General features: G+C 43.5%; 1 protein-coding gene across 3 annotated transcripts in view; it reads right to left on the reverse strand.

Moving 5' to 3' along the window:
- LOC121577688 (calmodulin-binding transcription activator 2-like) overlaps positions 1 to 13,129 on the reverse strand; it is a 100,207-nt gene that overhangs the window by 25,356 nt on the left and 61,722 nt on the right. For all 3 annotated transcript variants that reach the window (XM_045223942.1, XM_041891466.2, XM_045223941.1), the window contains exons 5-7: positions 11,063 to 11,198; positions 3,633 to 3,704; positions 1,927 to 2,080 (exon numbers count right to left, since the gene is read on the reverse strand). In XM_045223942.1, the coding sequence (XP_045079877.1) occupies positions 1,927 to 2,080; positions 3,633 to 3,704; positions 11,063 to 11,198 (362 nt within the window). The remainder of the gene's footprint in view (positions 1 to 1,926; positions 2,081 to 3,632; positions 3,705 to 11,062; positions 11,199 to 13,129) is intronic.

Here is a 13,129-nt window from a genome sequence, read left to right on the forward strand (position 1 = left end):
GCAACTGAGTTAGGAAAGATGCCTGTATGTTTGTAGTGACTGGGTGTATTGATACACCAACCAAAGTGTAATGAATAACTTCACCATGCTCAAGGGGATATTCAATGTGTGCTTTTCTTTTTTACCAATCTACCAATAGGTGCCCTTCTTTGCTAGGCATTGGAAAACCTCCCTGGTCTTTGAATCTGTGTTTGAAATTCAACTTACTCTTGAAAGTTGTACTAGTAGAATGCACAAGGTGCAATTTCAAAATTGGGTAGTGCATCATCAGTTTTCCTCTTTTCATGTCAGTCATTGCATACCTTAGAGAGTTATTTATTTATAACTTGTCAGAAATGTTCTCTCCACCAACAAGATAGGTATGAACAGTTTGTGTCATGAACAGTGCTTGTGCCCATAGAACTAGACGTGGCGCGTGTGTGGGGGGGAGATGTTCCCCAATGCTGGAAGGAGGGCCTGAGCTAAAAAGTTTGGGAACCCTTGCGTTTAGAGGAAGAGCTAAATGCTATACAGTGTGAGGGTTCCACCATGTGTTCGAAGTGTGAACTACACACTGAATTGATGTACACCAGGGGGTGTCAGACTCATTTTGTCCTGGGGCTGGGGTTTGGAGGGCTGCAATGCAAATGTAGTATATTGCCTTGCGTCAAAAGACGCAAAATCTTAATGGATACAGTGAAGAGACTGATTAAAGATTTTGTACGTCCATTGTCATTTCATTTCAAGACTCAAAGGCCAGCATTGCCTGAACAGAAAGGATTTATTAAGCAGATGTAGGGCGGCCCAGCCCCGAAGTGACTTATCAACTGTATGCAAACTTTCTCTGTGTTGATCTCACCAACCCCCATTGTCACACCTCTGAGAAGCAGAGGTTTTGTTGTCTTTACAGGTCTGTAGTCCTGATATCTGATTGGAGGTTAACTTTACAGTAATACTATTAGTCAACAACTCAGTTTTTGAATCCAAACAACTCAGATGTTATAAAAGGGTCTTAAATTCATTGTCTCTCTCTCTTTTTCCCCCCTGACTTGCTGTGGTGAGATATACACTGTCTTTCCTTCTCTCTCCCTCTGCCATGACCTATGGGACATGGCACAAGCCATGGTTTCTTTGCCTCTCTCTCTCTCCCTCTCTGATCATGCTTAGAATATTGTCCTGTAATGCTTTTTAGTTTAAGCTTATGCCTTGTAAATGTAATAATTCATTTTACAAAGTAATTAAATACACTTGTATTTAGAATTCCATTCTCAGACATTTCTTGATTGCCTATTACTGTAATTCAACTGTAGTCTCTTGCATATTGCTATTCATCTTATGGAGTCAGATAAACATTTTAATAGGCTAATTGCTTAGTCTTATTACGAATTGCATGTGAGGTATATATAATATGCATATATGATAAATGTTACCACACTACACAGACACATTAGAAACTGACTGACACTGAAATCCAAGGCTGTTGGGTGCATAAATGCAACTCACACATCTCAACACAGACAGAGCTGGACCCAGAGTGAGCAGTCCTCTGGGTTTGTAGGCCAAACTAGAACTCTCTCTAACTCACACTCACTCATGAATAATGCATGCTGGGTATTTTGAACAGATGGTCCTTGACTTCTGGTCCCCACAAGTATAAACACGTCCACACATGCACGCACGCACGCACGCACGCGCACACACACACACACACACACACACACACACACACACACACACACACACACACACACACACACACACACACACGGTCTCTCAGCCTGCAGTCTCTTTGATGTCCACTGAGTGGCAGTGTGGTTCTGCTAAAGTCAAACTGACTCAGAGGAGAGAGGAACAGTAGATTTGGATGCAGATTTGGAACTAGACTCACAGCTCTCTTATCAGATGAGTTTTAAAGGGGTTAGAAGTCAGGGGTTATAGATGACTCACACATGGGTTTGAGCTGTCCAATGAGCTCCTCCTTGCTCCACTTGGCCCACTCCTTCCTGTCTGTGTTGATAGAGCAGAGGACAGGCCCACACGGCTTCCCACTGTCGTCCACCGCTGGAACGTTCAGGTAGTGTACCAACACTATGTCTGGGTTCTACACAGAGAGAGGGGAGAGATTTATTACAAAATGTTTAGAAAACCTTTATTGGGGGAGAGAGGGGGAGGGAGAAAAAATGAGTGAGGGTGGGAATGAGAGTAATTTCCATTTTCAATGTACCTTTATTGGCACAGTTCAATACGTGAATGTCAATCATTCATACATCTAGATGACACTGGTATCAAAAATAGCAAGAAGAAGTGAGCACAACGTCCCCACAGACAGCAACATCCAAATACCAGACATAATACCATGAATATAAATATCAGCAATGCTAAAGATTAATAAACCAACAACCCCCAGAGAGAGAATGTGAGTGAGAGAGAGAAAGAGAGAAAGAGAAGATGTGGAGAGGTATATGAGAAGGTCAGAAGAGAAGGTGAGAGAGAGAGAAAGAGAGAAAGAGAAGATGTGGAGAGGTATATGAGAAGGTGAGAGAGAGAGAGAAAGAGAGAAAGAGAAGATGTGGAGAGGTATATGAGAAGGTCAGAGGAGAAGGTGAGAGAGAGAGAAAGAGAAGATGTGGAGAGGTATATGAGAAGGTCAGAGGAGAAGGTGAGAGAGAGAGAAAGAGAAGATGTGGAGAGGTATATGAGAAGGTCATAGGAGAAGGTGAGAGAGAGGGAGCGAGGGATAAGGAAAGTAGAGGATAAAGAGGTCAGGCATTGCGTGTCAGAGGAGAGATTCTCACCTGCCATCTCATAAAAATTTAAACAGCGCAAGCCCCCTCATCACTCTAACCCTGCTGCGTGTGTATGTGTGTGGTTGTGTGTGTGTTCGACCCTCATTCGCTACAAGTCACTCAGCTCTGGCTCCAGGAGTGTATGAAAGATTCAGCACACACACAGGTAAGGTTCAAACCCTGCTGGGTGAGAGGGAGTATGTGCGTGTGCGCTTACAGGCATGGTTAAAGACCCATCATGTTGCCTGTCCTCAGTTTGACTATGGCCCTCTGACCGTCTTTAACATGAGCAGCAGAGTGAGATGAGTGAGTGGGTTCCAGTGTCGGTGTGACTGGGGCCTTCTTCTTGTCCCTCATATGAGCAGCAGAGTGAGGCAAACATAAATAACACGCTTCTATACACAGGGGAGAGCAGGGTGTGTGTGTTCGTGTGTGGGTGTCCGTGTGTGTGTGTGTGTGTGTGTGTGTAGGTGTGTGCGTGAAGCTTCCAGGGAGTACACCACACACAGAGAAGTGCCTCTACTTTTCCAGCCCAGTGGAGTCTGGCTAGGTCAGAGTCAGATACAGTTATACAGATAGATAGAGATGACAACACCAACCAGGCACATTCTGGGAGGTCAACTTTCTTGACATTTCAGTTACTAATTCAATACAAGCATAAGATCTGGGCGCCATGTTGCTGCTTCTGGGGATTCCCTTTCCACTCACCCATCCATTCATGATGAGTATAGTCGACTCCTGATAGTGCACATTGGATTAGTGTCAGACCCTAGTGTCAGCAAGCTCCAGTTCAGTGCATGCTTCACAACAGTAATTGAGGTTATAATGAGTCAAATGTATTGTGGTTGTATGGTGGGAGGGGCTTACCTGGAGCAGCCAGTAGCATCTGCGATGGAAGGTAGGGATGATGGAGGAGTGGACATAACAGCCGTACAGACACTGAGAGAGAGAGAGGACAGGGTTAGAGTTACACACTAACATGCACGCACACTCGAGTGTGCGTGCACAGGCACACACACACACACAAACTATGTCATACTATACTTGTGAGGACCAACAATTGATTCCCATTTAAAATCCTATGTTCCCTAACCCTGAACCTAACCCTTACCTTAACCCTAAACCTTAACCCTAATTCTAACCCTAACCCCTAAGCCTAAAATAGCCTTTTTACAAGTGAGGACTGGCAAAACACACTCATTTCATTCATTCATTCACAGTCATGTTCGGCAGTGCTTATCTGCCATGACAGCGCACCATGTTGAAAAGGTGTGGAGGATGAAGATTAACAAAGCCTGCAATGTACAATCTCCCTAGCAGAGGATGATGTCACACAATCAGTGAGAGAGAGAGAGAGCGAGAGAAAAGAGAGAGAAAAGAGAAAGAGAGAGGGATGAGGCATGATAGTGGTGACGACCTTGATGGTTACCCCCCTTCTCTTTCTTCCTCTGTCTTCTCTCTGTAGCCAAAGGCAGAGTGCATTTCCATACATTTCCATTCTGTATGAGGGTCTATCTACCCCACAGGCTTGTTTCTCTTCTTCATCATCCCTCTTTCCCCTCCCCCTTTTTTTTCTCAATCCCTCTCTGTCCCTTTATTCCTTCCTCCCTCTCTCCTGGTCATTCTCTCTTTTTATGTCTGTCACACTCCTCACTCACCGCTTCTGTACTTTTTCTGCTGAATAATCAATTATAGAGATGTAGCATGTGACTCACACAACACACGGACCCTTGCACGCACACACGCACACACACACACACGCACACACGCACACACGCACACACACACCATTGCCTTGAGACTCGATCGATACTCCTCTCTGTTCCTGTCGAAGGAGGCATTGACATCATCTTTGGCCTGAAGCCAAACACACACTTATCCTTCAGAGAGGGTGTGTGTGTGTGTGTGTGTGTGTGTGTGTGTGTGTGTGTGTGTGTGTGTGTGTGTATTGGTAACATAAGAAACAGCTAGGGGAGGATGTTAGAGACTGATTCACAAACAGAGAGAGAGGGAGAGCAGGAGCGAGCGCTCAATCCAGTCAATCCATCCCACTCTCTTCACTCTTTTTCCATCTCATTAACCTTTTTTCTTCTTTTCACCTCACATCTCCTCCCTCTCTCTCCCTTGCCCTCCAATTCCTCTAATTTGAGTTTTGTATGGCCTTCTCTAGTGGTCTTCCATCTACAGAGCCTTCAGAAAGTATTCACACCTCTTGACTTTTTCCACATTTTGTTGTGTTACAGCCTGAATTTAAAATAGATTACATTGAGGTTTTGTGTCACTGGCCTACACACAATACCCCATAATGTCAAAGTGAAATTGTGTTTTAAGACATTTTTACAAATTAATTAAAAATGAAAACCTGAAATGTCTTGAGTCAATAAGTATTTAACCCCTTTGTTATGGCAAGCCTAAATAAATTCAGGAGTAAACATTTGCTTAAAGTCACATAAGTTGCATGGACTTTTTGTCCTGAATATAAAGTGTTATGTTTGGGGCAAATCCAACACATCACTGAGTACCACTCTTCATATTTTCAAGCATGGTGGTGGCTGCATCATGTTATGGGTATGCTTGTCATCGGCAAGTACTAGGGAGCTTTTTTAGGATAAAAATAAAGTTGCATGGACTTTATGTCCTGAATACAAAGCGTTAAGTTTGGGGCAAATCCAACACATCACTGAGTACCATTCTTCATATTTTCAAGCATGGTGGTGGCTGCATCATGTTATGGGTATGCTTGTCATCGGCAAGTACTAGGAAGCTTTTTAGGATAAAAATAAATGAAATAGAGCTAAGCACAGTCAAAATCCTAGGGGAAAACCTGGTTCAGTCTGCTTTCTGACAGACACTGGGAGACAAATTCCCCTTTTAGCAGAACAATAACCTAAAACACAAGGCCAAATATACACTGGAGTTACTTACCAAGATAACATTGAATGTTCCTGAGTGGGCTAGTTACAGTTTTGACTTAAATCGGCTTGAAAATGGCTGTCTAGCAATGATCAACATCCAAAAAATAATAATGTGCAAATGTAGTATAGTCCAGGTGTGCAAAGCTCTTAAGCCTTGTACACATTGGCAGTTTGAAGTGACTGAAATGTGCATATCTGATTCGAATCTGTTATTTTTCCTGCAGTCTGAACAGCCAAAAAGCACATGGAATCAGATATTTCAAGCCACATTTCAAACCATCTTCATAGGTGGTTTGAAGACAGATACAAATTTGATTCCTGGCCATGGGACCAGTGGCGTGTATTCATGGATGCCAAGGGAAGCCAGGCTTCCCAAAAAAATGGATACAAAAAAATATATAACGAGTATGACATTATTACATTTACATTTTACATTTTAGTCATTTAGCAGACGCTCTTATCCAGAGCGACTTACAGTTAGTGAGTGCATACATTTTTATTTTTTATACTGGAATCGAACCCACAACCCTGGCGTTGCAAATGCCATGCTCTACCAACTGAGCTACATCCCTGCCGGCCATTCCCTCCCCTACCCTGAACGACGTTGGGCCAATTGTGTGCCGCCCCATGGGTCTCCCGGTCGCGGCCGGCTACGACAGAGCCTGGAGCTGTGATGAGTGTGATGGAAGGAGTCAGGCGCAGGAGGGTAATCACCGAATACAGAGTTTATTCCGTCTTTACACACAAATGCGCTGGAATAGCGACAAACGAAACAGGCACAGGGGAAACTATCATCCCTGGCAATACACTGTAATGGTAGATCCAACAATACATAGGCACAGGGGAAATATCTACCCTGGCAACAAAATGGTACAAGTAGCTCCACTGAACTACACTACTCTCACAATTAAACAATCACCCACAAGGACAAGGGGGTAGAGGGAACACTTATACATGGACTAACGAGGGGATAAGAACCAGGTGTGTGTAATGACATGACAAGACAAATGGAATGATGAATATAGGAGCGGCAGTGGTTAGTAAGCCGGTGACGACGAGTGCCGAAGCCTGCCCGAACAAGGAGGGGAGGCAGCCTCGGCGGAAGTCGTGACAGTAGCATTGAAGGCAAGGGAAGCCAGCGAGCATCCGGCCTCCCTTGACAAAAAAAAGAAAAAAAAAGAAGCTAATCAGCGTTGAGCTAAACTGAGTGACCTCAACTGTGAATGGTCCTGGCGCACCAAAAAAAAGTGTTGAGGGAAGCCAGCTTGGATTTGGCGTCACTCCTATCAGATCTCATTGACAGAAAAGCTTAAATTGTTGCATCTCGTTGTGTTGTTGTCCTCTGGTGGAGAGCTAGCCAGCTAGCTAAAATTAGCCCTTTCCTAAATTAGCCTTGGATGGAGATAGGGATTTGGACTTGTGGTTTTACTTAATTCTCCGTACTGGCCAATGATTATAACAGCGATTCTGATCCAACCATTAATTCATACATTGTTGTGCCCCTGGCCTGAGAGGATGGAAGTTAAATATGTAGCTAGATGTAGAAGGCTAATGTTAACTAGCTAACGTTGCTCATGAATGGAAGTTAGGCTAGTGAGCAAGCATTTTAGCCAGGTAGCCTAGGACTACAAAAAATTAAAGTGTGTACTGTATGACAGAGTAATAGATCGTTTTGTCAACATGAAAGAAAGGAGGATGACACTCGCGTTTCTCTAGAAGTAGGGTGAGTCAACATGTTTTTCTACTTGCACGAACGCGCGCACACACACATACGCACACAGAAATCAGAACCATGGACAGCCACATCATATATTCGTTGATTGGACTAAATTGTTTTTGGTATCTTTTAGTTGTCACTATTAGACTAAGCAGAGGTGATTTGATGATGGTGAAATGTTTAAGTTGAAATGGTCCTGGAATAGTGGAGGCAGCTCCTGTTTTCTTTGCGACTTGCGGTAACTCTCTGTGGTTCTAAATCAATAGTTGTTTAGTTGTCCGAAAATGTCGGAAACATTAACTTGCTTGACCATGCTGTAGGTCATGTAACTGTCTGTTACTGTACATGCAATATGCTTTGTGGACTTCACTGGACAGAGGTTGCTATCCGGTTTTGTGATAAAACTTTTCTTATTGTCTCAACCTTAGGCCCACAGTGGGGAAAAAAAGTATTTAGTCAGCCACCAATTGTGCAAGTTCTCCCACTTAAAAAGATGAGAGAGGCCTGTAATTTTCATCATAGGTACACGTCAAATATGACAGACAAAATGATATTTTTTTCCTCCAGAAAATCACATTGTAGGAATTTTAATGAATTTATTTGCAAATTATGGTGGAAAATAAGTATTTGGTCAATAACAAAAGTTTCTCAATACTTTGTTATATACCCTTTGTTGGCAATGACACAGGTCAAACGTTTTCTGCAAGTCTTCACAAGGTTTTCACACACAGTTGCTGGTATTTTGGCCCATTCCTCCATGCAGATCTCCTCTAGAGCAGTGATGTTTTGGGGCTGTCGCTGGGCAACACGGACTTTCAACTCCCTCCAAAGATTTTCTATGGGGTTGAGATCTGTAGACTGGCTAGGCCACTCCAGGACCTTGAAATCCTTCTTACGAAGCCACTCCTTCGTTGCCCGGGCGGTGTGTTTGGGATCATTGTCATGCTGAAAGTCCCAGCCACGTTTCATCTTCAATGCCCTTGCTGATGGAAGGAGGTTTTCACTCAAAATCTCACGATACATGGCCCCATTCATTCTTTCCTTTATACGGATCAGTCGTCCTGGTCCCTTTGCAGAAAAACAGCCCCAAAGCATGATGTTTCCACCCCCATGCTTCACAGTAGGTATGGTGTTCTTTGGATGCAACTCAGCATTCTTTGTCCTCCAAACACGACGAGTTGAGTTTTTACCAAAAAGTTATATTTTGGTTTCATCTGACCATATGACATTCTCCCAATCCTCTTCTGGATCATCCAAATGCACTCTAGCAAACTTCAGACGGGCCTGTACATGTACTGGCTTAAGCAGGGGGACACGTCTGGCACTGCAGGATTTGAGTCCCTGGCGGCGTAGTGTGTTACTGATGGTAGTCTTTGTTACTTTGGTCCCAGCTCTCTGCAGGTCATTCACTAGGTCCCCCCGTGTGGTTCTGGGATTTTTGCTCACCGTTCTTGTGATCATTTTGACCCCACGGGGTGAGATCTTGCGTGGAGCCCCAGATTGAGGGTGATTATCAGTGGTCTTGTATGTCTTCCATTTCCTAATAATTTCTCCCACAGTTGATTTCTTCAAACCAAGCTGCTTACCTATTGCAGATTCAGTCTTCCCAGCCTGGTGCAGGTCTACAATTTTGTTTCTGGTGTCCTTTGACAGCTCTTTGGTCTTGGCCATAGTGGAGTTTGGAGTGTGACTGTTTGAGGTTGTGGACAGGTGTCTTTTATACTGATAACAAGTTCAAACAGGTGCCATTAATACAGGCAACGAGTGGAGGACAGAGGAGCCTCTTAAAGAAGAAGTTACAGGTCTGTGAGAGCCAGAAATCTTGCTTGTTTGTAGGTGACCAAATACTTATTTTCCACCATAATTTGCATATAAATTCATAAAAAATCCTACAATTTTTTTTCCTCAATTTGTCTGTCATAGTTGACGTGTACCTATGATGAAAATTACAGGCCTCTCTCATCTTTTTAAGTGGGAGAACTTGCACAATTGGTGGCTGACTAAATACTTTTTTCCCCCACTGTATATATCACGGTCGCAAGGCATATGAATGAACAGGTTATAGAGCAAACAACGCAATTATCACAACACATAGGTTGTTATATGGTTGTAATAGGTTGTAATATTAGGGGGGGCTTGGCTTCCCCAGTGATTCTACCCACGCACCGCTATTGCATGTGACTTGTGTCTGAATGGTCAAGTCACATGCAATGTGTCACATGCAATGTGCCTCAAGTGGTTTTTAGACTGTTACTCAGCATATCTTGTTCCTTGCTAGCTACTCTGTTGACAGTTTGACAAGAACATGTGGTAGCTAACATGCTTGTTAATTGTTTACAAACAAATTAGTGAACGTGCTAGAAAGCGAAACAGCTACCTAGCTAGCTAGTTGACTGCTGTGGATAGCCAAAAAGGACTAGTTTTGAAAGTTGGATCATGTTATCCTTTGAGGCTTTAAAAGTGTTCTTACCCTATGATTTTGAACATTCAAAGGAAATGGGAAACGTCCATGGCAGGCATTGTTGTCACCTTAGCTTGCTACATAACTTCTGAGTGATAGGAAGCACAAGCACCACCACCAATCACCCATCGTTACTATGACAACTAGCGTAGCCTTGTCAACAAATGACTGCTGTCTGAACACACACAAATCCAATTTGGTCACTTGTAACTTGCTGTTTGGACAGTCAGTAAACCAAAACGGATTTGAAAAACAAAACTGATTAAGGCCTGTAGTGTGAACTAGGCTTTAGAGACTTACCCAGAAAGACTCGCAGCTGTAATCGCTGCCAAAGGTGATTCTAACATGTATTGACTCTGGGGTGTGAATACTTATGTAAAATAGATACTTCTGTATTTAATTTTCAATAAATTAGCAAAAATGTCTAAAAACATGTTTTTACTTTGTCGTTATGGGGTATTGTGTGTAGATGGGTGAGAAATAGTCAAGGGGTATGAATACTCTCTGAAGGCACTGTATATGTATGAGTTGCGGGCAACTGCACCGCCCGCAACCGCAGGGCTCTACAGAGGGTGGTGTGGTCTGCCGAACGCATTACTGGGGGCAAACTACCCGCCCTCCAGGACACCTACAGCACCCGATGTCACAGGAAGGCCAAAAAGATCATCAAGGACATCAACCACCCGAGCCACTGCCTGTTCACCCCGCTATCATCCAGAAGGCGAGGTCAGTACAGGTGCATCAAAGCTGGGACCGAGAGAATGAAAAACAGCTTCTATCTCAAGGCCATCAGACTGTTAAATAGCCATCACTAGCATATTCGAGGCTGCTGCTGCCTATTGAAATCAATGGTCACTTTAAGAAATGGAACACTAGTCACTTTAATCATGTTTACATATCTTGCATTACTCATCTCATATGTATATACTGTATTCTATAATATTCTACTGTATCTTAGTCCATGCCGCTCTGTCATTGCTTGTCCATATATGTATATATTCTTAAATTCCATTCCTTACTTAGATTTGTGTGTATTGGGTATATGTTGTGAAATTGTCAGATATTACTTGTTAGATATTACTGCACTGTCGGAGCTAGAAGCACAAGCTTTTCGCTACACCCGCAATAACATCTGCTAAACACGTGTATGTGACAAATAAAATTTGATTTGATTTGATTTTGGAGTGTGTGTGTGTGTTCTCACCTCCACTCCCTGTACTTTGAGCTTCATGTGGTCCTCTCTGGTGGTCTTCCCATCTTTCCTCTTCTTCCAGCAGTAGCCATCCTTCCTGTACTTTACCTTCTTCCTGTTGTAAAGGATCATCGAGCCATTCTGAGGCCTGGGAGAGATGGAGGGAGAGGGAGAGGAAGAGAGAGGGAGAGAGAGGAAAGAGGGAGGAAGGGAGAGGAAAGAGGGATAGGGAGAAACAGGGATAGAGGGGGGAGAGGAGAGGGATAGAAGGAGAGATATCAATAACACATGTATTACTCTGTAGATCACTCTCATATTACTGTTAGTGTTTCTATGGTGATTGGATGATATAAGTAGAAGTAGGAGACAGTCTGTTGCTACCCAGAGTGCATCACACCTGCATTCACAGTATCTCTCGCAACCATCACAACCATCTCAAAACAAGCAAAGCAATTAACTGACCAATAACAGAGACCGGTTATTTTTGGACAAACAAGTTATTCTTGGATTAACAGAAATGCACACTGCTCACAGCTGATTGTGTGGTTCTATGAATCTCTCTGTCATTTCACCCCTCTGTGTTTGATGTTCACACACACACACACACACACACACACACACACACACACACACACACACACACACACACACACACACACACACACACATGCTAACATATTAGCTCACAAACACACACGTTAATATTTTAGCAGGGTGCTTTAGCACAGCGGGAAAACTGTTTACTCAGCTCCTATTCCTCAAACCTGTGAAGACACACACACACTGCTGTTGTAAACACAAACACACACACACACACACACACTGTACACACAGAGGGCAGATCTCCTCCTGAGTATACTATGAGCTCAATGTCATCCCTGGAGCTCCTCAATCAATCACCACATTACTGAAACAGTAGGACCAGTGTGTGTGTGTGCGCGTGTGCACGTGCGTGTGTGTGTGTGTGTGTGTGTGAGACCGAGAGAGAGAGTGTGTAAGGTGGAGGATTTGCTGCCTTATCTCCTAACAACAGAGACAGAACAAGCATTTAAACAATCAATAAACCCCCTTTCTCCTCCCCTCCCCTCCCCTTGTCTTTCATTCTCTCCTATCTCCTCTCCTCACATTCTTTCTTTTCCTCTATTCTCCTTTATTCCTCTTCTTCTCTCATCTTGTCTCGTTTATTCCTCTCCTCTCTTTTTGTTCATTCTTCAGTAAAAGTACATGACCAGAGATTATGGTAATTCAATTTAAGCACACTCAGTGAAATTGAATGTACTTTGAGCTTATTTTCTTTGCCACCTTAAACGTGTTGTGTTTCAGTGTGTTTCTCAGTAGAGTAGAGCAGCCCTATGATCAAAGCTTAGTTTAGTCTCTGTGTCTCGCGGCTGCTGTGACTCATCCCACCGCTGTTAACTCTAATTATGTTCCAGAGATTATATAAAGATGAGGGATCTGATTCAACCACAAACACACACACACTCAAACCTACCCTCTGATTCAACCAGACTTTACATATACTATTGATTCAAAAAGTGACAAGCTGTTTGGGATATAAAAAGCCTTTCCTGAGTTTGTGAGTGCTAGAGGAAGAGAAGGCTTTGCAACTTCCGCTTGCCGAAGATCCCCTGGTTCTGTGTGTATTGTCGCTATTGCAAAAGAGAATGTGCAGTTAAGAACTTCCCCGGATGTGTGTTTGTGTCCTCTGTGTGTCCTTGAACTAGGTGCTCTGCTCATCCTTGACAAAACTTTTCTGAGCTGTTGTATCCCATGGGGTGAATGAACAAGTGAGTGAGGGAGGGAGTGAGTGAGGGGGAGGAGATTGGGTGTATTACAAAGGGAAAGAGTGATCAAGAAAGGGAGGGAAGGATGGAGAGAGAGAGAGATAGGGAGAGAAAGGTGTGGAGGAGTGTGAAGGTTTAAAACAGTCATTAGCTGGAGTTGATGAGGTATGTTGGGAGGGGAGGAGTGTGAAGGTGACTGACTGCTGGTGGAGAGCCAGTTGTCTCCACTTATCAAGACAGAGCAATGAGAACAGCTATAACACACCTGCTATAACCCTGATATCAGGCTGCTATA

Source organism: Coregonus clupeaformis, chromosome 12 (assembly GCF_020615455.1).
Source record: "Coregonus clupeaformis isolate EN_2021a chromosome 12, ASM2061545v1, whole genome shotgun sequence".
NCBI classification, from domain to species: Eukaryota; Metazoa; Chordata; class Actinopteri; order Salmoniformes; family Salmonidae; genus Coregonus; species Coregonus clupeaformis.